The sequence below is a fragment of the Magnolia sinica genome, chromosome 4 (assembly GCF_029962835.1).
Source record: "Magnolia sinica isolate HGM2019 chromosome 4, MsV1, whole genome shotgun sequence".
Taxonomy (NCBI): domain Eukaryota; kingdom Viridiplantae; phylum Streptophyta; class Magnoliopsida; order Magnoliales; family Magnoliaceae; genus Magnolia; species Magnolia sinica.
In genome coordinates, this window is record NC_080576.1 from 48,565,269 (window position 1) to 48,588,852 (window position 23,584).

Here is a 23,584-nt window from a genome sequence, read left to right on the forward strand (position 1 = left end):
ATAAATTGTATGATTAGTACCACCACAATGGGTGCAAGAACGGGAGAATCATCACGGCCACGACCACGTCCACCAAAAGTATGGTTACCAAAACCACTTGTATCATGAGCTCGACCCCTACCTCGACCACCCTAACCAGGAGAAGGACGATCTATAGCCATGTATGGGGATTTGTCGGTGTCCACGGGAATAGCAGGAGATAGACATCACCTCTCTGAACAAGAGCATAAACCATTGGAAGTGAAGGAAGAGGCTCCATAGCCAAGATCTGACGGTGCACACTTCGGTATTCTAGATTTAATCCAGAGAGGAATTGCATAATTCGAGTCTCTTCACATTGTCGCTGAATGAGTTCATGGTCTTGAGTACAATGAGAAGGAAGAGGGTGGTACATATCCAGCTCATCTCACATACCACCTAAAATAGTGAAATACTCCTTCAAGCTTCCAGCATCTTGTTGAAGCTTACATACATCCGAGATTAGCTTATATACTCTGGATATATTGCGATCTTCTAAATACATGTCCCGGATAGTATCCCATATCTTTTTAGCTGATGATAAAAACATAAGAGAGTTGCTAATTGTAGCCTCCATGTTGTTTAGAAGCCAGGCCACGGCCTGATAATTTTCTTTGGTTCAGGTTTTGAAACGCTCATTTGTAGAGTCGGGAGGATCATCCAAGATATACAACATCTCTTCCACCTAAGAATAACTTGACCAATTGGGCCCATTGTAGATAATTGTTCCCATTTAACTTGACAATGGTTATCAATAGGGTGTGAGACTCAGCGGGCCCCATAACAACTCCGTAAGGGAGCTTATACTCCATATTGGAGTAATAGAGAGTTGATGATGACCAAATATATAAACGAAAATCAATCAAGCAATCCACAATAGGACAGCATATACACCCAACTTGTTGTGTATAGTAGATTGGCCCAATTACTTAGAAATCTGAAATCTTCATATACTAGACATGAATCTCAACAGAGGTAGGGAAAAACAAGGCCTGATGTATGCTAGGCACATGGAATCCCACAAATAATCAAACCCCCGTCATTTTCTTCAGAAAATGACCCAAAAACAGTGGAACCGCACATGGATAACCTCAAGAACTTGCTAAAACTCCAATGATTGAGTAAAACTCATGTATGAATGGTCAATAATCCGAACAACCATATGGATAAATTTCTCGGAAAAATACTTTCGATTGGGAGAAACGACAAAAAAAAAAAAAAAAAAAAAAAAACCTCGAAAAGGGGCCATTTCCAAAACATACCTTATGGGCCTCGAAACACACCTTAAACGATTCCAGAAAAATCCACAAAAATCATCATTAATATTCTAAAATCAAGATCTATCAACCCTACCCTTTTTGGACCACAAATCCATATGGATAGTACAATTGTTGATGTCAGCCGTACGGACGCTGACATCAGCAGTCTCCAATGGTTTCGATCAAACACTCGATCAAAAGGGGATGCTCTGATACCAAGAAGTTGAAGGTTGTAAGAGAATGAGAGTAGGAAAAAAGAAGGGAGAAAGAGAGACGCAGAGGGGAAGAAAAAGGCTAGGGTTTCGTGTGTTCTATTCTCTCTACAACACCCCTCTTAACATATATTGAAAAAAAGATATGATACACAGCAAAGTATACAGACTACGCGCGCGCGCGCGAGCACACACACACACACACAGACTCTCAATAACATGTTCCTTTTTTCGTATTCAAGATTCTGAAGACACTATGGGATGATTGCTTAGCTCATAATTGTTTTTCTTAATCTATCACATTTGTCAACCTGGTTATATGGGCCATATGGTCAAGAGAGGAATTGAACTTTTTTAAAAAAATGAGCGAGGGATTGAACTTAAATTGAAGGAAAAAGGTATATAGACTAATTGTAGATTCACCACTCCTAGTCAATTGCCAGAAATAGAGAAGACACTCTCCAACAACAGACAGCAAAATTAATTTCTAGCAGTTTGCTAGTTTATTCGACTTTAAACAAAAGGAAGAACACCATCCTATAGAATGAAAGATTGAACTATTGGTCTCCTATGGCATGTTCATGGGAAGTATCACATAAATATAGGGAATGACATAAGAATACGTTGGCTGATAGAGAGGCCCTATCAATTAGCATTACATATAAGAAATAAATTATAGACACCAAGGGCCCGTTTGGTTTTCCAATTACAATGGTAAATGGTTGTAAATGGGTAATGATTATTTTACTCTTGTAATTGTGTAGTGACATCACTTACATTTGACTGCAATGATGATTTTGCTACGTTGTTAAGGAATCACTGTGAAAATGATAGTTTTATAATGTGAAAATATGATTATCACGATTTACTTTACGTACTTTCTTTACAAGTGTATTCGACTCTCAATTTACGAACCATAATTCATATTTAAATAAACACCTAGAAATGGTAATGACAGCTCATTTACTTCGCATTTCATAGGAAATTGGAAAACCAAACAAGCCCTAATACATTAGATCAGCTCTTCATGGATAAACTTGGGATTTGCGATCCCAAGTTAGATTGATGATAATATCATTGATATCTTGTAAAAACTGTATTCTAGTAAGACATCGTATCACACGAGTGGGAAAACATCAACCAATATCATCAACATTTTGAAAACTGCATTCTGGTGGGGAATTCCACCCCATTCAATGGTCACTTCGATCACTTCTAACTTCAATTACTTCCATCCAGTCCCTTTTCAAGGAATGAGGAAAATTCCATTATCTAGTATTTCATCCTTTCGAAGCAAAACTGCCCAAATAGATATTACGATCTCAAATTTCTCAATGAATTATAGCAAAATTTAGTTTTGATCAAATCCTCAACATGTTAACTATTTACTAGTATTAAACATAGATTTGGATTATAAAATCATCATTCTCTGTCATATGTTTACTAGACATTTTCAGCAATTGAAAATCCAAATCATGCAATTAAGCTAACTGAAAAAGTGGAAAGCAAAAAAAAAAAAAAAAAAACAATGTTAACAACAATTCTCTAAAATAAACTACATTTGAAGTTCAAACATAAAATTTCAATCTATTAACTGGTTACAAAGCAAACTACAAGAAACACAAAAAGCAATCAACGTGAGAGAATTATCAAGAGCCTCTTGGTGTACCAATTTGACATCATAGAGGAGAGCCGCTTAGAATGTAAACCTTTCGGCTAGAAACTTTGAACCCTACATCCGACGCTGTGAGCCCAAGTCGCTTAAATAAGGTAACAATTGAAAAAATAAGTTCTGCTTCAGCCTATCATCCAAGGAAAGGACAGGTTAGTGACCTACACAACAAACTGATAAAGAATGTGAATTTATAAACCAACGCAAAATGAAAGTAGACATTGACAAGAAGCGTGTGCATCTATCGATCCACTCGGGCAGGAATATTCACGAATATAACATATACCTAGTGCAAGCTACTATATAAGGCCCAAAAGAAAGAATTCTCTACCAGAGAGAACATGAATAATTCACTTACACTTTACCATGTGTTAAGAAGTTGAGAATATTTTGCCACATTGGGCTCTATGTTATTTGACAAAGGATAAGCAAATATCTTCCATTTGCCATTCATCTCTAATAATGTCATCTTATCGTCTGACACATACTGGACAAACAAAAGGCATATTAACCAATTTGAGGCTTTAAGGAAAGACAGACTAACACCTATCTGTTACAAAATAACCCCCTTCCATTTCAGCATTCATGTCTAATAATGCCATCTTAATCTTATCATCTGACACAAACTGGACAAACAAAAGGCATGTTAACCAATCTGATACTTTTAAGGGGATATGGTACCCCCATCCAAAATGACTGGGTACCAGAGGTATAGAGTAACCTAATTCCTGTCTATTTTTTAAAGGGATCTAGAAAGTAACTTCATGTAAGATTCAAGGTTGAATGAGTATTGATGATAGATTTTCAAAACATCTATCTCCACAAGCACACATTTAAATGCACAGGCCCAGACAGTTCAAAGGGTGTCAATATACAGGCATGGTTTAACATGTTTTTATGCAATAGTGGCTAGAGGAAGGAGCAGGAGGATTGGAAGCAGACACAGAGAGGGCACTTTACTAAGTTTGAGTTTCCTGTGTGTGTGATGAACAAATATATATATATAGAGAGAGAGAGAGAGGTGGGCCAATGTTTTGAGCATGAGAGAAACGTGGCTATAAAAGAACAGAAAATGCTTTGAGTGTGAGAGAAACATGGCTAGAAAAGAACAGAAAATGATGAGGCATCATCCAGACAAATAGACAAAAATAGCCCCCCTAAAAAAAAAAAAAACAAGAGCAACTCATGCTAAACAAAGAAGGCCTGAACAAGGAAACAAGGTGAAAACATATCAATCCGAAAATAATTAGGAAACATCCCAACCTATATCAGCCCATCCATTACAGATATCCAAAACAGACGGGCACCTGCACTCTAGAAGAACTGAAACCACCCACTTGGCAACCAAGAACTGAATTCTTAACCATTTAATCACAACAACTTTAGCCATCAAAAATTCTGTTGTTCATTTCTTCCAAATTCCCCACAAAATAATGAACAGAACCATCTTCCACAGGGAGGATCCACTGGAGGGAAAGGCCCTCATCCCACTTGAGAAACAGGTCCAGAACACTGCCATTGATGACCCAAGAAATCACAAAAAGAGACGAGAGCTCTAAACTTCCTCAGCAACCAAGGACTGGATCAAAAAATGGTTAACTGATTCTTCATTCTCCCTGCAAAGAATGCACATATTGGGAATTGCCATGGCAAGAGGGGAGGAAGAACTGTTAGAAGTCACCATCACCTTAAAGAAGGATCTGGAAGAGAACCTGCCATTCTTTGACCATTTCCAAAATTTGCAATCATCAAATTTTGGATCAAAGCATGTATTGTACAACTTATCCAGAAGGCTGCTATTTCCTCTACATGAAGGCTCCTTCTGATCAAGATGTTCCACACTACCAAATTATCATTTGGTGCCTGGCACTCTAACACCATGACATCATGATTCGAGGCTCCAGCAAATAGAGAGGGAAAAACTTCTGCCAAAGGGAGGTTGTCAATCCAAATATTGTGCCTTAATCATTTTTCATAGCCTATGAAAACCAAATGCTGATCTTAAAAACCTTTCCCACCTTGTGAATCAGATGCTTTCCATTTCGTTGTCTTCCAACAAAGGTGCTATTTGACTTTCCAAATGTCCAACCCTTCACTAATAAAAAGGGATAAAATGACCTTCAGGGGTACTAAATGAAATAAGATTTCGAGTTTCCTTCAAGGAGAGAGGAAACATCTAAACTATGCATAGTACGCGAGGTCTAAAGTATCGTCCAAACTTAATGCAAGGGCCTTTTCACACCGGTCTCGAGTGGGGTCACCTGTGGGATGCAGGGGCACACTCGGGGTGGGCGGGACTGTTAAGGGTCAAATATTGCATATTATCCCCCATTTATATCTTGGTTTTATAAACATGATAATGCTTAATGTTTTATTTTACTCATGTTTGTGTTGCAAGGTGAATTTAAGAGCTTGGATTGAAAAGGGTGCTAAAAGTATGGATTTGATGCTCAAGAATCACCAAGGCAAGAGATGGATCTTATGAGACCAAGATTGAAGAATTCACATGCCAAAGATCCAAGAAAACCAAGTGAGGAATGAAGAGAATCAAAGATTTAAAATGAAGAAAAGGAATCCTGAAATCGTCCTGAAAAAGCATATTCTGAAACTCTGGATCATTCTGTGAAATTGCGTAGAGTGTCGGCTATGCCTCCTCCTCTGGTACACTCTAAAGGGTGCACCACTGGTGTCCGCATCACCGACACAGGGCAATATGGGGAGATAGAGGGCCATATCAGTGGTGAACGAAACGATATCCAACATAGGTTTAATCCTTGAACTGATGTGCACATACAGCTAGCCCATCTTTGAAACAGAAATAGGGAGATGAATTACCAAAAGTTACTTCACTGAAAACAATGCCAAGAACTCTCACAGACTTGCCAACCAAATCTTCGGGTTGATAGTAAAGATATATAGAGAAAATGATATGCCACATTCATCAATTTTCCACCTTGGATTGAGCATAGAGTACTCAAAATAAATAGAAAACCATATCCACCAAAATCTTGGTAAGATGTTCCACCTTTATCTTATTCAATAACATTTACAATGATCTTAAGGCTGTAGAATTTGTATCCGAACCATAGTTCGCAAGGTGGGTCGACTCCGACCAAATCACAAACTGGGTGACTGGGTGGAGTGGCACCCTGATCCATCTGACTTGGGCCTGACTCACCCCAGTCACATGCGGGTCCTTGACCCATCCAGGTGCCAATGACTTGCTTGAGTGGAAAGAAAAAACTGAAAAGTCAAAAGAGTCTAATCAAACTTCAAAGGTAACGCAGAATCTACACCTTAAAGAGGTCGGATCCTCTACAGGGTGTTTAGGTTAAGTTTATGCTACAACAAGGTTTTTGTGGCCCACATTGGTGTTTAAAGTAAATCCAATCTGTCCATAAGGTAAGATCCTTCATGTTCACCCTATAAACCAAAAATCAGACCAATTGAAAATTACAATGGGTCACACACTGTGAACAATTGGAATCGGGCCGCCCACTATTAATTCTTTCTAGACTGTGTGTGGGGCCCAAGTGTCGCATACATGCCATCAAATCTGTTAATAAGATGTAAAAAACCATGCTGAATGAAAACCCCAAAAATTAACCATTACAAAACTCAAGTGGGTCAAACCAGGTGATTTTAGAGGTTTTAAGCATGATTTCACATTTGTGGCCCACACAAATTTAGATGGTCCAGATTTTTGGGATACAGGAATAATGCGAGAGGGATCACATATTGGATGGGTTGGATCTCATGTACACATCAAGGTAAGCCCCACACATTCCCTTTAGAATAAACTTATTCTACAAACGCTATAGAGGAGCCGGACTTTTCCAAGTCCCCATTGCATAAAGGAAAGCATGAGTGGTGGGAAAGGAACTCCTTTCCTTTGTAGGAATTGTGGACCAAGAGAGTGTTGCAAACCACTGGGGCCCACATATTAAGCGGCCAAATGATCGGATTTGTCCATTTTGTGGACTCTATGCTATAAAGGCCACCACAAGAAACTTAAGTTGTAGTGATGATTGTAACCCTCTATTAAAGGTTATAATTGTAGGCCTATGGCCCACTTGGATTTGGTTATCAGCCTACGGCTCGCTTATTTTTAATCATTTTAGTCTTTGGACATACTAATCATTGTATTTAATGTAGCAAGGGCAATTTTGCCATTCTTGTTTTCAATACTTAAATATAAACAATAGAATGGTGGGGGCGTGCAACCCTAACCAAAACCTTCTCCTCTCATGTTTATTCTATCACTCTCTTCTTTTCTCTTTTCTTCTTTTCTCATCTCTACACATACTACATGGTATCAAAGCCCAAGCCCGATTAGACGTGGTTTGAGCCCCGTGATCCTCTCCATTCCACCCCAAGTTGTCGGATCTAGCTTTGGGATCTTCCAGAAACGTAAGGGTCTGATTGGGCCTAAGTGTAGGAGGGAATGATGGAACCTAACATGATACCATGAAATTAAAAGACAGATTAACTAGAGCAATGGAATAGCAAAATAAAGTTAATTTACCATAAATTCAGAAATTTCATATTCATGACATGTCCAAAGTCAAGTCTATGATAGTCCCGCAATGCGAATCTCATAAATTATTGATTAACCAAGACCTATGGGTTAAATCTAAATTCAATGAAAATCATGTGTCTTGTAAGATTTTTTACATGTTAGGGTTGTTTAAAGGCTAGGGCATATGGGAAATGGGTTTGGGGTATCTAGGCTTGAATTAGGGTTTGGAACATTAGGGTTGAGGTTTTGGGAGGTTTCGAGTTTGGATTTCAGATTTTAGGTTAAGGATTTTAGGACTTAGGGTATCTAGAATTGGGAATATGGGTTTCAGGTTGTGAGAATTAAGGATTTATAATTTGGACAAGAGATTTTAGAATTTGAAAATTTTAGGGTTAGGATTTTGGGGAGATTAGGATTAGGGTTTTAGATATTTAAGGTTAGGATTTTAGGGATTTAGGGTTTTACGAACTAGTGTTTTGAGAACTAGGTTTGGATGGATTAGGGGTTGTATAAAGAAGAAGAATGAAGGTTTAAGAGAGAGAGAGAGAGAGAGAGAGAGAGAGAGAGAGAGAGAGAGAAGGAAGAAAAGAAGAAGAGAGAAGATGATACCTTGTTGAGAAGAGAGAAAAGTAGAAAAGATAATTAGAGAATCGCTCCCCGTGGTTTCGCACCACTAATCTAAACACAAGATGAAATCTTTCTCAATCTCAAAGCAAAATGAGAGAAATCTCTTTCATTCATAACATGCATATTGGTTAGGGTGGAGATGTCCAACCCTTCATAGTCTTAGAAAAGATTTTTTACAAAAAGACACTCTCAAATAAGATTCTCAACATAAAGATGCTTAATGAATTAAAAGTTGTTCCTAACTCCCTAATCTCAACACGAACATGAGCTATACCAAAAATAACAAAATATGTAAGCAAACTAAACAACTAAACTATTTCATGGCCCATGAGGGTCCGCAATCAAGATGTCCGATGGTGATGATCCAACAGTCCGATCATTGTGTCCACTCGATCCAACAATCCAATGTGTCCATCAAGCTCCTATATGTAGCCCACATACATCTTCCTAATATGCGGTCTTCAAATATGCATGAACACGCACGTGGGGTCTTCAATGTGACTAGAAATGTGAATTGGGCTAAGTGGGCCCCATGTAATGGTCGTCTAACCATAAGGAGACTGGTTCAACCCTCCTCTGGTATGTTGCTCGGATATCCTCATCATTAAGGGAAAGCACTTTGTTGTTCTTTTTGTGCGGAAAAGATGTTTTATGTGTCATTCTTCGAGTAGAAGGAAATGCTCACGAGTGTAGATGCCTTGTCAGATAATGAAGGCATGCTGATTTTTTACAAGGTAATGCTTAAAGTTGTTCGTTTATGTTAGTTGCATTGTGAAGATGCAGTTTTTTTATTGAAGATTCTTACCCTTAAGTCGTACGCAATGTGGGAATGTTTTTTGCATGGATTAAAGTTAGTCTAGACCAGAAATCTTTGTATTATGTGGTTTTGAACGTGTAGTTATGTGTGGATCTTCCTATAAGATCATCGTTCTTCTTGGCCTTAAAGTAAGTTAATTGTGGAATGTCAATGGACCCCAAAAGTGTGGTTGGTAGTTTTTTTCTTAACAGTAAAAGTGTGGTTGGTAGTTTCTCATCTCTTGGGGAATTGCAAAGACCCTCCTTCAATGCGTCAATAACCTCTATAAAGTTGAATGGGAATAATTATCTTCTAAGGGCCAAGTCTATCGAGGTATTCCTCGTAACCCACGAAAAAGATCAATTCCTCGTGGATCTTAAACCGGTGGAATCTGACCCTAAATACAAACAATTGATGCGAGAGGATGCATAGATTCGATCGTGGTTGTGGAATAGTATGGAATCTAAAGTAAGCTCTAATCTAGTGTTCTTAAACACAACAAAAGATGTATGGGACACTGTGATAAGAATGTACTTCTCGAAACAAATTATTTCTCGTGCATATCAATTATACGAGGAGATCTTTTCTCTAATCTGGAGAGTTCTTCACAAAATTGCCCCTACTACATTAAATACAATGACTGGTATGTCCAAAGACTAAAAACACTAAAAAATAAGTGGGTCGTAGGCCCATAACCAAATCCAAGTAGGTCGTAGGCCCACAGCCATAACCTTTTATAGAGAATGTTAGCGTATAGTTTTTTTAATGTAAGTGCATGTGCACACTTTCCTCTTCTCCTGCGGTGTACTATATGCTCTATTATAATAAAATATTGTGTTAGGGCGTGTTGAGCCTAACACAACATCTTTCCCAAAACTCTCATCTTTCTTCTTCTCTCTCACTCTTCTCCTCTTTTCTTCACACTACAATCATCAAACAATTCTCTACTTGGTATCAAAGCATAAATCTAGGCATTCCACATCCAACAGGTTGAGAGGCGACACGTTACCTTGCTGATGTTAGCGTTGTACGGACGCATAGACTCCATTTGAGCCAAAAGTTTAGGGGTTCGATAGATCTTGATTTTAGAAGATTTTTCATGATTTTTTCAAAATTTTCGGGACCTCCTTTCATGGTGTTTTGGGCGAAATAGAGAAATTCAAAAATCGGGCCCATCTTCCATTTTTCTTTGATCTACCTCAAATCGGAAAGCTTTTCTTTGGTTTCTTTGCTCAAGATGGACTGAAATCTTCCTCCCAAACTACTCATGGCGGATTTTTTACCTAAGATCCATGTTTGAGAGGGTTTTAACCTCAAATGGACGTGCGGTTGGGCTGTTTTTCACTCAGATGTGCCTTTTTTTACTGGGTTTCGTGTTATTTTGGATGATTGCTATTTGTTTGAGGTTTATCTCTTATTCCCTAAAAGGATTGAGTGAGATAAAGTTTTTTGAATCAATCCTTCTTACTTGGAGTCTCCTATGGTTGACAAAGGGCCCTCATCTCTTAACATAGGGTCTCTTAAATCCAACCCCTTACAGATTACCTCCACTAACTTGAATAGTGACAACTATCTTCAATGGGCACAATCTGTAAAAGTGTTCTTAGAAGCTCGTGAGAGGTTGTATATTTTAGATGATCCTCCAAGCTCTACAGATGCTACCTACAAGTCTTGGACAAAAAATAATTATCAAGTTATTGCATAGTTGTTAAATAATATGTATTCCTCGATTAGCCACTCAATGATGTTTTTATCTTCGGCTAAAGGCATTTGGGATACACTTCATGATATGTTCCCGGAGTCTCAGAATTTTTCACGGGTATTCCAGCTTATTCAAGAAATTGGTCGATTCCAACAAAACTCAAGATCATTAAAAGATTACTATTCGACGCTTCGGCGCATACAGGATGAGTTGGACTTGTATCAACCCCTTCCTTCCAAATGTAAAGAGGATCATGAACATACCCATAAGCAGCAGGATGATACTCGTATCATGCAGTTCCTAGTTGGGTAGAATTCCGATTATCTTCATGTTCGAGATCAGGTTATTATGCAAGATTCTCTTCCTCTATTGACTACAGTCTATGTCATGTGTCAACGTGTTACTGTCTCTGCTCTTCCTTCTCATTCATTTGTGTCACCAGAGCGTTAGGCACATCTTGCTGGCGATTAGTCCTCTCTTGGCCTTCAGGTACCATCTTGAGTTCAGGGCGCATTTCTGGTTATGGTGGTCGTGGTAGGGGCCGCGAGGGAAATCGCAGTCGTGGCGGTCGTAATCTTCGTAGTCGTGGTGGACGTGGACGAGGACGTGACGGTTCTCGTATTTGTTTGCATTGTGGCAGAACTAATTACACTGTTGATTATTGTTGGCAAATCCATGGTCGTCCAATGTATGCCGCTGCTTCTACTGCATCCACTGTTTCTCCTGAGAGAGTCTTCCACCCCGACAGCTGAGCAGTTTACTTCAGGGAAGTCTCTCATCATTTCTCGGGATGCATATAATGCCCTTATGCGACTTCACGTTCGTGATATTCCTGAGCCATCTCACACAACTTCGGCTCAGTTAGGTACTACTCTTCTTGCGTCATCCTCTCATACCTCATGGATCATAGACTCTAGAGCTTCCTCCCATATGACTAGTAAATCTCAGGATGCATATAATGCTCTTTCTTCTTCCTTGTCTTTGTCCTCAGTCTTGCATGTTCCTCATTTTTCATTAAACTTATTGTCTGTTAGCTCTTCCCTTCTTATCGTTTGTTCCATTACCTTCTTCCCTTCTTATCGTTTGTTCTAGGACCTACAGACGAAGAGAGTGATTGGTGAGAGGCATGAGTGAGGAGGCATTTATCTTCTCGATGATACACCCGTTGCCGCTTCTAGTACCCTTTCTCTGGGTCGAGAATCCATGACACAGTGGCACTGCCGCTTAGGCCACTCATCCATAGCTAGATTGAGAATTTCGTTTCTCCTTATCTGTCATTAAACCGTTATGCTGTGATATTTGTGAATTGTCTAAACATCATCGTGTTATGTTTCCTCCTAGATCTTCTGGGAGGAAATCTCAACCTTTTGTTCTAGTTCACTCGGATGTCTAGGAACCAGATCTGGCTACCTCCACTTTTGGATTTAGATATTTTGTTACCTTTATTGATGATTATTCACGTATGACTTCGATTTATCTTTTAAAATCTAAAAGTGAAGTGTTTAATGCATTTAAAGTGTTTTATCATGAAGCGTGCACTCAATTTCAATGTTTCATCAAAACCCTCCACTCTGATAATGGGGGGGAATACATGTCTACTGCCTTTCTGTCCTTCGTGCAAGAACATTGTATTTTGGCTAAGACATCGTGTGCTCGCACACCTCAACAAAATGGTATCGCAGAACAAAAGAATCGTCATCTTCTTGAAGTTGCCCGCGTCCTTCTTCTTTATTATGCACCTACTTAAACATTTTTGGGGTGATGTTCTTCTAACTACTACTTTTCTTACTAATCGTATACCCTCACGTATCCTGTCTTACAAATCTTCATTTACTATATTGTATCCTCATGATAATCCATTTCCTCTACCACCTAAAGTTCTTGGTTGCACATGCTTTGTTCAAATTTTGGATGGAAGTAATGATAAACTTAGCCCCAGGGCAATTAAATGTGTTTTCTTAGGATATACTTAAGAGTCAGAAATATTATAAATGTTTTGACCCATTGACTTGCAAGAAATATGTCTCTGCCGATGTAACATTCTTTGAGAATATTTCTTTTGTCTTAACTCCAGGCCGATCCATCTATGTTCCTCTTGCGAGTTAGGGGGAGTATGACTCTTTCCATTAGTGATCACAAGGAAACTCCTCTCTCCTCCGTTCAGCATCCTGTGTGTGATTTGGGTGACCCTAAGCCTCTGCGGGTGTATCATCATCAAGATAAATCTTCACATGCTCAGCCATCCACCCTTCTGCTCATTTTGGATGTTGACTCAAGTGACTCTCCTACCTCGAGTTTGGATCTCCCCATTGCCTTCCGCAAAGGGTCACGATCTTGTACTCAACACCCCATTAATAATTTCATTTCATATGATCATCTTTTACCGTCTTTTCAGTTGTTTGCAACTTCCCTTTCATCACAGACTATTCCTCGGTCTCTCTCACATGCTCTTCAAAGTCCTGACTGGACGAAGGTGATGATAGAAGAAAAGTCTGTTCTTGAGAAGAATCATACTTAGGACCTTGTGTCACTTCCTTTAGGGCATAAACCTGTTGGATGTCAATGGGTTTATACGATAAAGTTTCTTCCATACGGCTCCATTGATCGCTATAAAGCCTATCTTGTTGCTAAGGGTTACACACAGACTCATAGTGTAGATTACTTCAAGACATTCTCTTCGGTGGCTAAGCTTAATTCAATTCGCGTTGTGTTCTCCTTGGCCGTCAATTTATCATGGCCCTTGTTTCAACTTAATGTTAAGAATGCATTTCTCCATAGAGATCCTATAGAGAAAATCTACATGCATCAACCTCCTGGCTTTATTGCTTCCCACAACCATGCGCTTGTATGTCGGTTGAAGAAGGCTCTTTATGGACTCAAACAATCCCCATGAGCATGGTTCAAAAAATTCAGTAAGGCTCTCTTGGAGTTCGGCTTTGTTCGTAGTCATACTAATCATTCTCTCTTTATATGTCATTGATCGACGGGCATCATAGTTCTCATTGTCTGTGGATGATATTGTTCTGTCCGGTAATAATTCTGTTGGAATGGGGGAGGTCAAAGAATTTTTTAAGACCAAGTTTGAGATCAAAGATCTTGGTCCTCTTCGCTACTTCCTCAAAATTGAAGTTAGTCACTCCTCATCCGGATTGGTCTTGTCACAACGAAAATATGTGCTCGATCTTTTCATGGATACCGGCATGTTAGGGTGCAATCCCGCTACCACTCCCATGGATACTTCACAGAAGCTTCAACCAGATGATAGTATTCTCCTTACTGATCCTGGGATGTATCGACGACTTGTAGGCCGGCTCATTTACCTGACTATTACTCGCCCAGATCTCTCATTTGCGGTGGGCGTTGTTAATCAATTCATGCAAGTTCCCCGTACCTCCCATCTCACGGCTGTCTACCGCGTACTTCGGTATCTAAAATCAGCCCCGGGTCTTGGCCTCCTAATGCAAGACAATTAACCACTTGCTCTAAAAGCTCGAACTGTTAGAGCATGGCGAATCAATCCATTTATCTCATAGCTCAGGCCCCACATCTCATGGGTTAAGACCTCGGTCGAACCCCCTCGTGGGCCCCAAATCACATGGGTACCGCCTCACACGGGCTGCCCACCCCGAGTGTGCCCCTGCATCCCACAGGCTACTCCACTCGAGCCCAGTGTGAAAATGCACCTGCATTATCTCTACTTTCAATTGCATGGTCATATTCATCTTTCTGGCTATTCCGATGCTGATTGTGCAGGTAGTACTTATGATTCGCCACTCTACATCCGGCTTCTGTACCTTCCTAGGTGGCAATCTTATAACATGAAAGAGCAAGAAGCAACCGGTTATTGCTCAGTCCTCAGCTGAAGCAGAAGATCGTGCTATGGCTCATGCGACATGTAAGCTCGTGTGACTTCACAACCTTCTTGAAGAAGTTGGCTATCCTCCTTCGAATCATATTTCTCTTCATTGTGACAACCAAGCGGCCATCCAAATTACTCGTAAACCAGTTTTCCATGAGCAAACCAAGCATATTGAGGTCGACTGTCACTTTATCTAGGAGAAAGTTGATTCTAAGGAAATCGTCACCCCTTTTGTTCAATCCGAGGATCAATTTGCTGATGTTCTTACAAAGTCTTTGAGTCGAGATGCTCTTCATCATGTTCGTGACAAGTTGGGCATGATCAACATCTATACTCCAACTTGAGGGGGAGTATAGAGAATGTTAGAGTATAGTTTTTTTAATGTTAGTGCATGTGCACACTTTCCTCTTCTCTTGCGGTGTATGATATGCTCCATTATAATAAAATATTGTGTGTTAGGACGCGTTGAGCCTAACACAACATCTTTCCCAAAACTCTCCTCTTTCTTCTTCTTCTCTCTCACTCTTCTCCTCTTTTCTTCACACTACAATCATCAAACCATTCTCTACTCCTTTAACATCCTCAAAATACCTGTAGATTAATTTAGAATGATGACGAGCAAATTTTCAATGGCTGAAACTCAACTCTAAAAATCAAAGGTTAGGATCAGCATTGAAGCAGTAAAATGAGAGCAAATCTTATTCATTGTACTAATAAGAACACGGACCATTCAAATAGTCAAAGCATCTCAGCAAGTGAGCCCCAGTGGGTGGCAGCACCCACTTGATCCCGAGTCATCAATTGAGGCCAAAAGCTTGCACAACGAAAGTTGTGTGGGAATCACCGTGATGTCTATGTAACATCCACTCTGTTTGTCAATTTTTCCTACTCATGTAAGGATATGAGGCCAAAAATCATGCAAAATGAAAACTCAAGTGGGCTACACCATAGGATACAGGGGGACAGGGCGCTCATTATTGAATCCTTCTTGGCCCCACTAAAGTTTTGGATAACTGTGTTTTCCCTTCATCCTAGTGGGACTCACCCTATGAATGGGCTGGATGGCATATAAGCATGACAGAGAGACCCCGTGAGGTTTCAATGGTGGCCATCACCCTTCACATTGTTTCATGTGGTGTGGCCCATTGGAGTTTCAGATCTACCTGATATTTTGGCTCCTGCCCAATGTGGTCAGGAATAACTGATGGACAGAGTGGCACCACACAAATTTTGATTTTTTTTTCTTTTCTTTTCTAAGAGTTTTCTTGAATTTTATGTTATATTTATATATTTTGTAATAAATAATATAATAAAAATAATTTCTAGACCCTCCTAGTCAACCTGCGAAGTCCCTAGCCAACCCCGCCCGGTGACACTCGAAATCTAAGTCGAAGTCTGGGTTAGCGAACTATGTTCTAAACAACACTATTTAATAGTTCTAGTTCCTAAAATGAAAAGAAATGCATAGATTCAAAGCAGATATCACACTATTCCTCTGCAGTAAGTTTTCAACAGATAAATTCCAACAATTGACGAAAATACCAGATAAATGACAATGAGAAGAATGATTCAAGGTTGCTAAAGCTGCTGCAAAGAAGAGATGTAAGTAGCAAAGTTTCAGGTTTCCTCAAGAAAGAGTACTATTGAATACCCTTTCAGCATGAAATGTTAAATACCTAAAGCATAGTTCAGCTCCAAATTCACAACTTTTACGCCAGTATGAACCTTGTGCATTATAAAAGAAACTCATGTACTATAGTACTTGTACATAAAACAGAACATCCATGTAAAGCAAGCAATGCAAGAAAGTTCCAGTGGAACATACCAGAACCCCAGAAACACCAATAATATCCATATTCCATTGATAGTGCTCCCGGCGCCGTCCTCTCGTTGTCCGCTCATAACGCCAGCACTGTCCTATAGCAAACCATTTTAATGGAAGAGAAACGGACTTCCTGAACCAAAAAAAAAATAAAAAATTGTCAACTTCTGAATCTGAATAGTCTTGCACCAAAGTGGCTGTAGCATTCAGCAAGTGGTAAAGAAATAAAGATCTAAAAGTTATAGAGATATCAGCAAGAAATGAGAAAGACAACAGAGAAAAAAGTCTTTCTGAATGGCAGAAAAAATAGAACAGCTAAAAATATATGAGCATTGGAAGGAATCTTTTAGTTGGGTCCACACTAAAACTCAAAGAATTAGAACAGGAACAGTAGTTGGATACCCCTTTTGTATCACAAGCCGGGCGAGAGACGGAGTAAGCTCAGGCCTCAAGGCAACACGACGGCCTCCCTTATCCTCGAAACTGTACAACTGAAAAAAACAAGTAGAATTAGGTCAAATAGTATGAGAGACACATTCACAGCAATCGCATGCAACAGTTATACTACAGAAACAATGCATTTTTTCAGTCAGAAAACATCATGATATCAGCATTTAGACTGCAAAAATGATGCAATCTTCACACAGATCTCCTAAAATCCACCATGGAACAAGTTCCATATAAGTTACTGCAAAAATTATGCCTTCCACTCAGCAAAACCATAACAATAGCATTTGAAGTAATTTGACTTCCACACATTTCCTAAAATCCAACATGGCAAGAACCAAAAACCCCCCAAGTGAGTGGAAAAAATCAACTTCTTTTTACCACTATGGCATTTTAGGAGTTTTGTTGCTTGCTTACATATTGCCATGTGAATGGAAAAAATCAAGTTCTTCCTTCTGTCTAGAGTTTTTTTCCACAAGAAGTATTACAAAATACTGGGGCCAAGACTTCGGAAAATCATTACAGGTTTTCAGTCATACAAAAATAGGACCCCTGGTTCAGTGATTGAACCATTTATAAGATAGGCATCACCATGGATGGCCCATGCACCAAATGTCCATGAGATATAGAGTCCTATATTGTTGAGCTGTGTGGGCTCTGCTGTAATGTATGCATGACATCCACTCCATCCATCATATGTGCCCCACCATGTTCACCCTAGAGCCCAAAAATCAGGTCAATCCAGAACTCAAGTCAGCCACCCCAAAGCATACAACATAAAATCATGCCTAGAACCTCTATAAATTGATGTTGTGTCGCCCACCTGAGTTTTGGAATGGCATGATTCTTGGAGTGTACCTTCGTCCTGGTGGAGCGCACCTAATGAATGGATTGGATGATATATATACACTATGGAGGGCTCTACAAACAATCTGGAAGGTCTTAATGCTGGGTGTCCCACCTTAACAGTTCCCTGTGGTGTGGCCCACCTGAGTTTTGGATTGGCCTGATTTTTTGAGCTCCAGACAAGACATGGGAGGAAAGCATGATCAGATTGGATGTCAAGCATACATCACAGTGGACCCCAACAGTAGCACCAACATTATAGGAAAGCAGTCAGACAGAGTTTTGAATAGCGTCCGTAGCATAGCATAGCTACAATGCTATGTGGCATTATCAAATAGTGTAAATCCCCTGTAGCGTACGCTATTGGGGTCATAGCATATGCGTAGCATATGTAGCGTCATATAGCGCATGTAGTGTACATGTCACGTATGTAGCGTACGTTACTTTTTTACTAATGATAATTGTATTTTGTATTTTGTATTTTATACTTAATATTCTCAACCTGTGGGATTTTAATTTTTTTTCATACTTGCAAGTTGCAACTTGTGGTTTCAATTAGACACTATTAATTGAAGTGGTTTGCTTAAAAAGTTATTGATGGGATAATGATTTGATTTGGTTTATATGTGGATTGGCTTTTTGATAAATGATAATTAATAACTTGTTTGAACATACTTATAGTTGAAAAAATGAATCATCTTTTAAGCATTTTTATATTTTTTTTCTTACTATTTATCCTATTTTTCATATTTTTAAATTAAAAATAGAAGTATCGTGTAGCTTACACTACATGATACGAAGGGTTGAACACTATGCGACACACTACCGCTATTTAAAACACTATTGTCAGCTTAACCTAGAGGATAGCTCCCTAAACTTGCCAAAATTGAAGCCCGACCTAAAAGGTTATGAGTTCTCCATTTTGGCCCACTAGAGAACATCTTTAGAGAACCCTTCATTGATTAAGTGGGGCTGGAAAAGATAGTAGGCAGCAGCGAGTATTAGGTTCCTTGGGCTCAACCTCCACTAGGTTGGATGCACCAAACAGGCAAGAGAAACAAGAATGAGTAAAGCCATTCCAACCACAGATAATGCCACACATGGGAGACTAAATATGCCTGTTCTCTTTTTCTTTTTTCTTTTCTTCTTTTTTTTAATCATCTATAGGACTGATCTCTCCTAAAGAAACCACCGTAGTTGAGATTCCAATTTCCAAGTGCCGACAAGGGGTTAAGTCCAAGGAGTAGTGATGTCAAAGATGACGGAGTCCACCCAAGACCCAAAATCCTTTGATCATGAAAAGATTAGGGCCATGCCTCCTCAAATACTTTGCACAAGTGAACCCATCTCATCAAGAAAGATCCAATTATTCCCTTCTTTCCATATACTCCAAATAATAGCAAAAGGGCTAACTTCCCACAGAATCTTCATGAGTTACCCCTCCAATAAACCAAGATGAAGTGATTTTGTCACTTAAACATCAATTGAGAATGACGTGCTCAAATTACAATTGGAGACGGTAGAAGTGGGAATTAAAAGTTGGGATTATAACATCGCACAGTGGGTGAAACACATGCGCTGAAGTCCAACAAAACCTAATCAGGCTGGGTGTTTGACTCAATTGTGTTCCATAGTTGGTCCCAGTTTGGAGCATGGTTTTAAATATTGTCCAAGTTGTATTGTTTTTGGTCATGATGAAATGAGTTCCACACCAATATGGGACCAAGTTAGGTATTTTCACTCAGTATTAATTCTCTTTCACTTGGGAAGTGACTTCTCATAATCATTTGATGCAGTGCTCGACCAGATTAGTGTTAAATGCTAGGTAGTGAGACGCAGTCTTCTTTTTTTTTTTAGAGGTGAGAAGCTGTCCATATACATAATACATGTGATGAAATCTATATCCTGATTTTAGTCATTCTTGTTATTTAAATTGCTTTTTCTATTTTTCATACATTCTTGGTGGAGAATGTCTGCTGATCATAAGCCAGTACATATAGTTCCATGTTGATCCTTCAACAATGTCTTCACTTATCAATCGCTGTAACTTTTTGTCCACAGCCCAAGCCATCGTCGTTTATTGAATTGATTATTGCTTTCTGTTAAGTCAAGAATCCAAAGGCAACATATTTAGAAGAGTTTGAATTGCTGCTTAAGGCTAGTAATTTAGTTGAAGAACAGGAAGCAATCACAACATTTGAAAGATTCTAGATGAGAAGATTCTTGCCAACTATAACATTTAAAAAGGTGGAGAAGTATCACAGTGCAGAAATTATAACAGGATCAATGATCATCTATTAAAAGATCAATCATTTCAAACAATAACAATGATAATGCCTACCTGTTCTGTGATCTCATCCCCTGCTTTTCTAACAAATAGTGCTTCAGATTCAAGGACTGGAAAATCAACCTCTTCGAATGCAAACAACCGTGAAACCTTTCAAGAAGAGGACATTAAAACAGATTTCAAAACAGAAATAAAAAAGAGAGTAATTCTATATGCTTATCTCAAATCAATGGCATTAACAGGGCAAGTAATCTGTATAAATTTTTGGCCCATATTCCAAATGATCAAGAATGTCCATCAAGGCGGACCCACCATGGATGGACAGCAGATAAAAAATCCCCTCCATCCAACAATCCCAGCCATTCGATGGGTATAATGTTTAAAATTGCACAAGGACCATCAGTTATATTTTCATTTCGACTTCCATTCATAGAACAATGGCCAGATGGATATGACATTCCCCTGGGCATCATTCACCCTACAGCAGCACCCACCAGATTAGCAATCCAGAGAAGTTGGAAGCACATGTAGAGAATGCTATATACTTGTCTTAGGATAGTGCTGTCTAACTCCCTCAAAAAAATGAAACAGGGAATCTCCAAACTGGAATTGACATTTAGGCAGCGTTTGGATGCACATGCAAACAGAATTGCGAAAATTCAGTTTAATCAAAGATGAATTCAGAAAAGGAAACAAAGAAAATACTATTCACAGTGAGAAAGTAGCCCTCAAATTTCAGTTCGGGTCAAATCCAAACTGAAACCAGCATATTCACAATTCAGAGCAGATAGTCTCAAAACAAATGCTAAGGAAGGAAATTGCAGTTTAGTTATTCCCACTTTACTATGATAGAATAACTGCAATTCAAGTCTAATGGTGCATCCAAACGCGTTCCAATAGTGGCATTGCTTACCTCTCTGAAGTTCTGAAAGAGCCAGCTTTGGAGGCGCATCTCCTCCGGAGGGAAATCCCTCGTCCCCCTCGGAGGATTGACATCGACAACTGTCGGATTTTCGACTGCAGAGGGAGATGGGGATAGAGCTCCTGACCGGCCTAGGGCTTTCTCTGCTGCAGTGAAACAGCGCCCCCCAAATCAATAATACATTTCAGACGAGCGAAAAGAGAAGGATTTTATAAAATAATAATGAAAGAGCCGAATTTTTCTGGGGAGGCTCTTTTTAGTATTTACAACCAGCCTTTCCACTGACAGTGATACTTGTTGTGCTATTGTATTACCAAAAGTAGAAGAGAAGGGCCAGGATGTCAAACTGTGTGGGTGTAGATATCAATATCCTATCTTTTTCTTCTTCTTCTTCTTTTATTTTTTATTTTTTATTAATTACCTCGTGGTGGAGGGGAAGAAGGGCTTTGGATGGGATTTTGATAGAGAGAGAAGCAGCGAAGGAGAGAGATAGAAGTGCGATTTCGAGGGACGGAGAAGGAATAAAGGAGGGATTTAGAGAAGGGCTTGAAACGAGGAGGGAGAATGTTGAGGACCGAAGCTGCATTAGGTGGGGGCATGCTTTTCAATCTCTCTCTCTCTCTCTCTGAAAAGACGAATATGGCGCAGCAGCAACTCGCGCCAGCTTTGTAGTGTGAATCCAAGCACGCGTGTTAGCGTTACAAGCGTGTGAGATTTTGGGGCCAATCATTCACCGTGGATATGTGCTGCCCATAAATCGGGCCAATCCACTCAATCTGCTGGAAGAATGACCGGTTGGAAAGATCACCGGCCGTCTGTGTTCCAGCGGACGTGTGGCCCATTTAGGGAAAGCAGAGTAGCTTCGTCCCCGGATCCGACCCCAGATCCAGCCAGGTGAGCGCCGCTCTAAACGTAGCACCCACCTCGATTTACGCATTGTACATCCCCGCCGCCGATCCGTTTTAACGGCTTATTTCAGGGCAAGGTCCCAAAAATGAAGCAGATACAAATATCAGGTGGACCACACCTCAGGAAACAGTGGTCATTCAACACCTATAATTAAAAGCTTCCTGAGGTCCACCGTAATCTTTATTTGCCATTGAATCTGTTAATAATGTTACGTAGACTTGGATTGAGGGAAACCAAAATAACAGTATGATCCAAAAGTTTTGGCGCTTCCAAGAAGCTTTTAATGGTTGAGAATTCAATCCCTGTTGTCTGGTCCATCCAAGATTTATGTCAGCTTCTAATACTCCACAATGCATACATGGAGGTGGGCCCACAATTAGGACGTACCCACCTCACTGGGTGGATCACGGTCACAACCTGATGACCAGTCACCAGTTGCCCAAACTCCATGGCCCCACCTTGATGACCTGTTACATCCATTTTGCCAGTACAGACAAAAAAAATGGAGCAGATCGTCGGGCGGTCTAGACTACGAGAAACGAAGGGGACCTCGAGAATCTGCCATTAAAAACTTCTTCAAGCTGATACTTGTGTTTTCACTTCATCTAGGTCCATCTAACCTTATGAATATGGTCGATGACAAATTAACATTAGTGGGCCTACGAAGATATCAACAGGAGGCATCAGTATCCCATTGTTTCATTGGTGTGGTCCACCTGAGCGTTGGATCTGATTTGTCGTTGAAGCTTATGCTTGTGAATGAGCTTTAACAGTAAGAGTCGGATCCCTTGCTTGTAGCATTCTCATTGGTCCATCTCATCTACTCGGTCTTTTAAAAAACTAAGAAGAAAAAAAGATGCAGAAATATTATAAAAAGAAAAAAAAAAAGAAATAAGAAAAACAACGGAAAGATAGAAAGAGGCATTCCGCTGTCTTCTCTCTCAACTTTTCTCCTAGCTTTCCCTCCTCTCCCAACATTTTTATTTGAAATAGAGGATCCGGACTCTTTTTCTCTCCCAACATTCCTGTTTGCTATAAATAGAGGATTTCGACTTATTGCAAAACGTGTAATGTCGAGGTGATTCGTGCGGTATAGATGGTATAGGTCATTCACCACAGACATGCCAATGTGGAACAAATATGTGTAATCTTATTCATTCATTAAGTGATGTAACCATCTATGATGAATATAGACCATTCGTACGGTTTTTCTTTTTCAATTTTTCCTTTTTTCCCTAGGATTGTAGCCCTAACCCATTAATGGGTGAATTGGCTTGATAATTCGGCCAACAGGTGTTCATTGATGTCTTCTTTAATCTCTTCACAACTAAATCACTGTAACATTTATTACCTAGGGCTCAACCAAGGAAGAAAAACATGTCAAGAGGTCCACGCATAGTTCACATGTGTAAGATACCTGGATTATTCATCAGGCGACACGCATTGTGACCGGATGTGGATTAGCTGCTACCCTAGATCTCGATAGGTAGGTGCTTCCCTGATCGTGGGATGCACCTCATTGTATATCCGCCTCATCCATCTATTTTTCCAACTTATTTTAGGACATGGTCCAGAAATGAAGTGGATACAAATCTTAGGTGGATAACATAATAGGGATTGAATTCCCACTATTAAACGCTTGTTATAAGCCACAAAAGTTTTGAACCAACCTGTTATTTGTTGTTTT

The 23,584-nt window shown here is 39.6% G+C and overlaps 1 protein-coding gene across 3 annotated transcripts in view; it reads right to left on the minus strand.

The window, feature by feature from the left end:
- LOC131243089 (histidine--tRNA ligase, chloroplastic/mitochondrial) overlaps positions 1–21,796 on the minus strand; it is a 64,078-nt gene extending 42,282 nt beyond the window's left edge. Inside the window, exons 1-6 of one of the 3 annotated variants that reach the window (XM_058242179.1) lie at positions 21,410–21,794; positions 20,980–21,131; positions 20,121–20,216; positions 16,889–16,977; positions 16,490–16,619; positions 3,199–3,291 (exon numbers count right to left, since the gene is read on the minus strand). In XM_058242179.1, the coding sequence (XP_058098162.1) occupies positions 3,199–3,291; positions 16,490–16,619; positions 16,889–16,977; positions 20,121–20,216; positions 20,980–21,131; positions 21,410–21,587 (738 nt within the window). In that variant the 5' untranslated portion in view covers positions 21,588–21,794. Of the gene's footprint in view, positions 1–3,198; positions 3,292–16,489; positions 16,620–16,888; positions 16,978–20,120; positions 20,217–20,979; positions 21,135–21,409 lie in introns of all 3 variants that reach the window. The other 2 variants (XM_058242178.1, XM_058242180.1) reach the window with 2 other exon arrangements.
- Between the last annotated feature and the right edge of the window lie 1,788 nt (positions 21,797–23,584).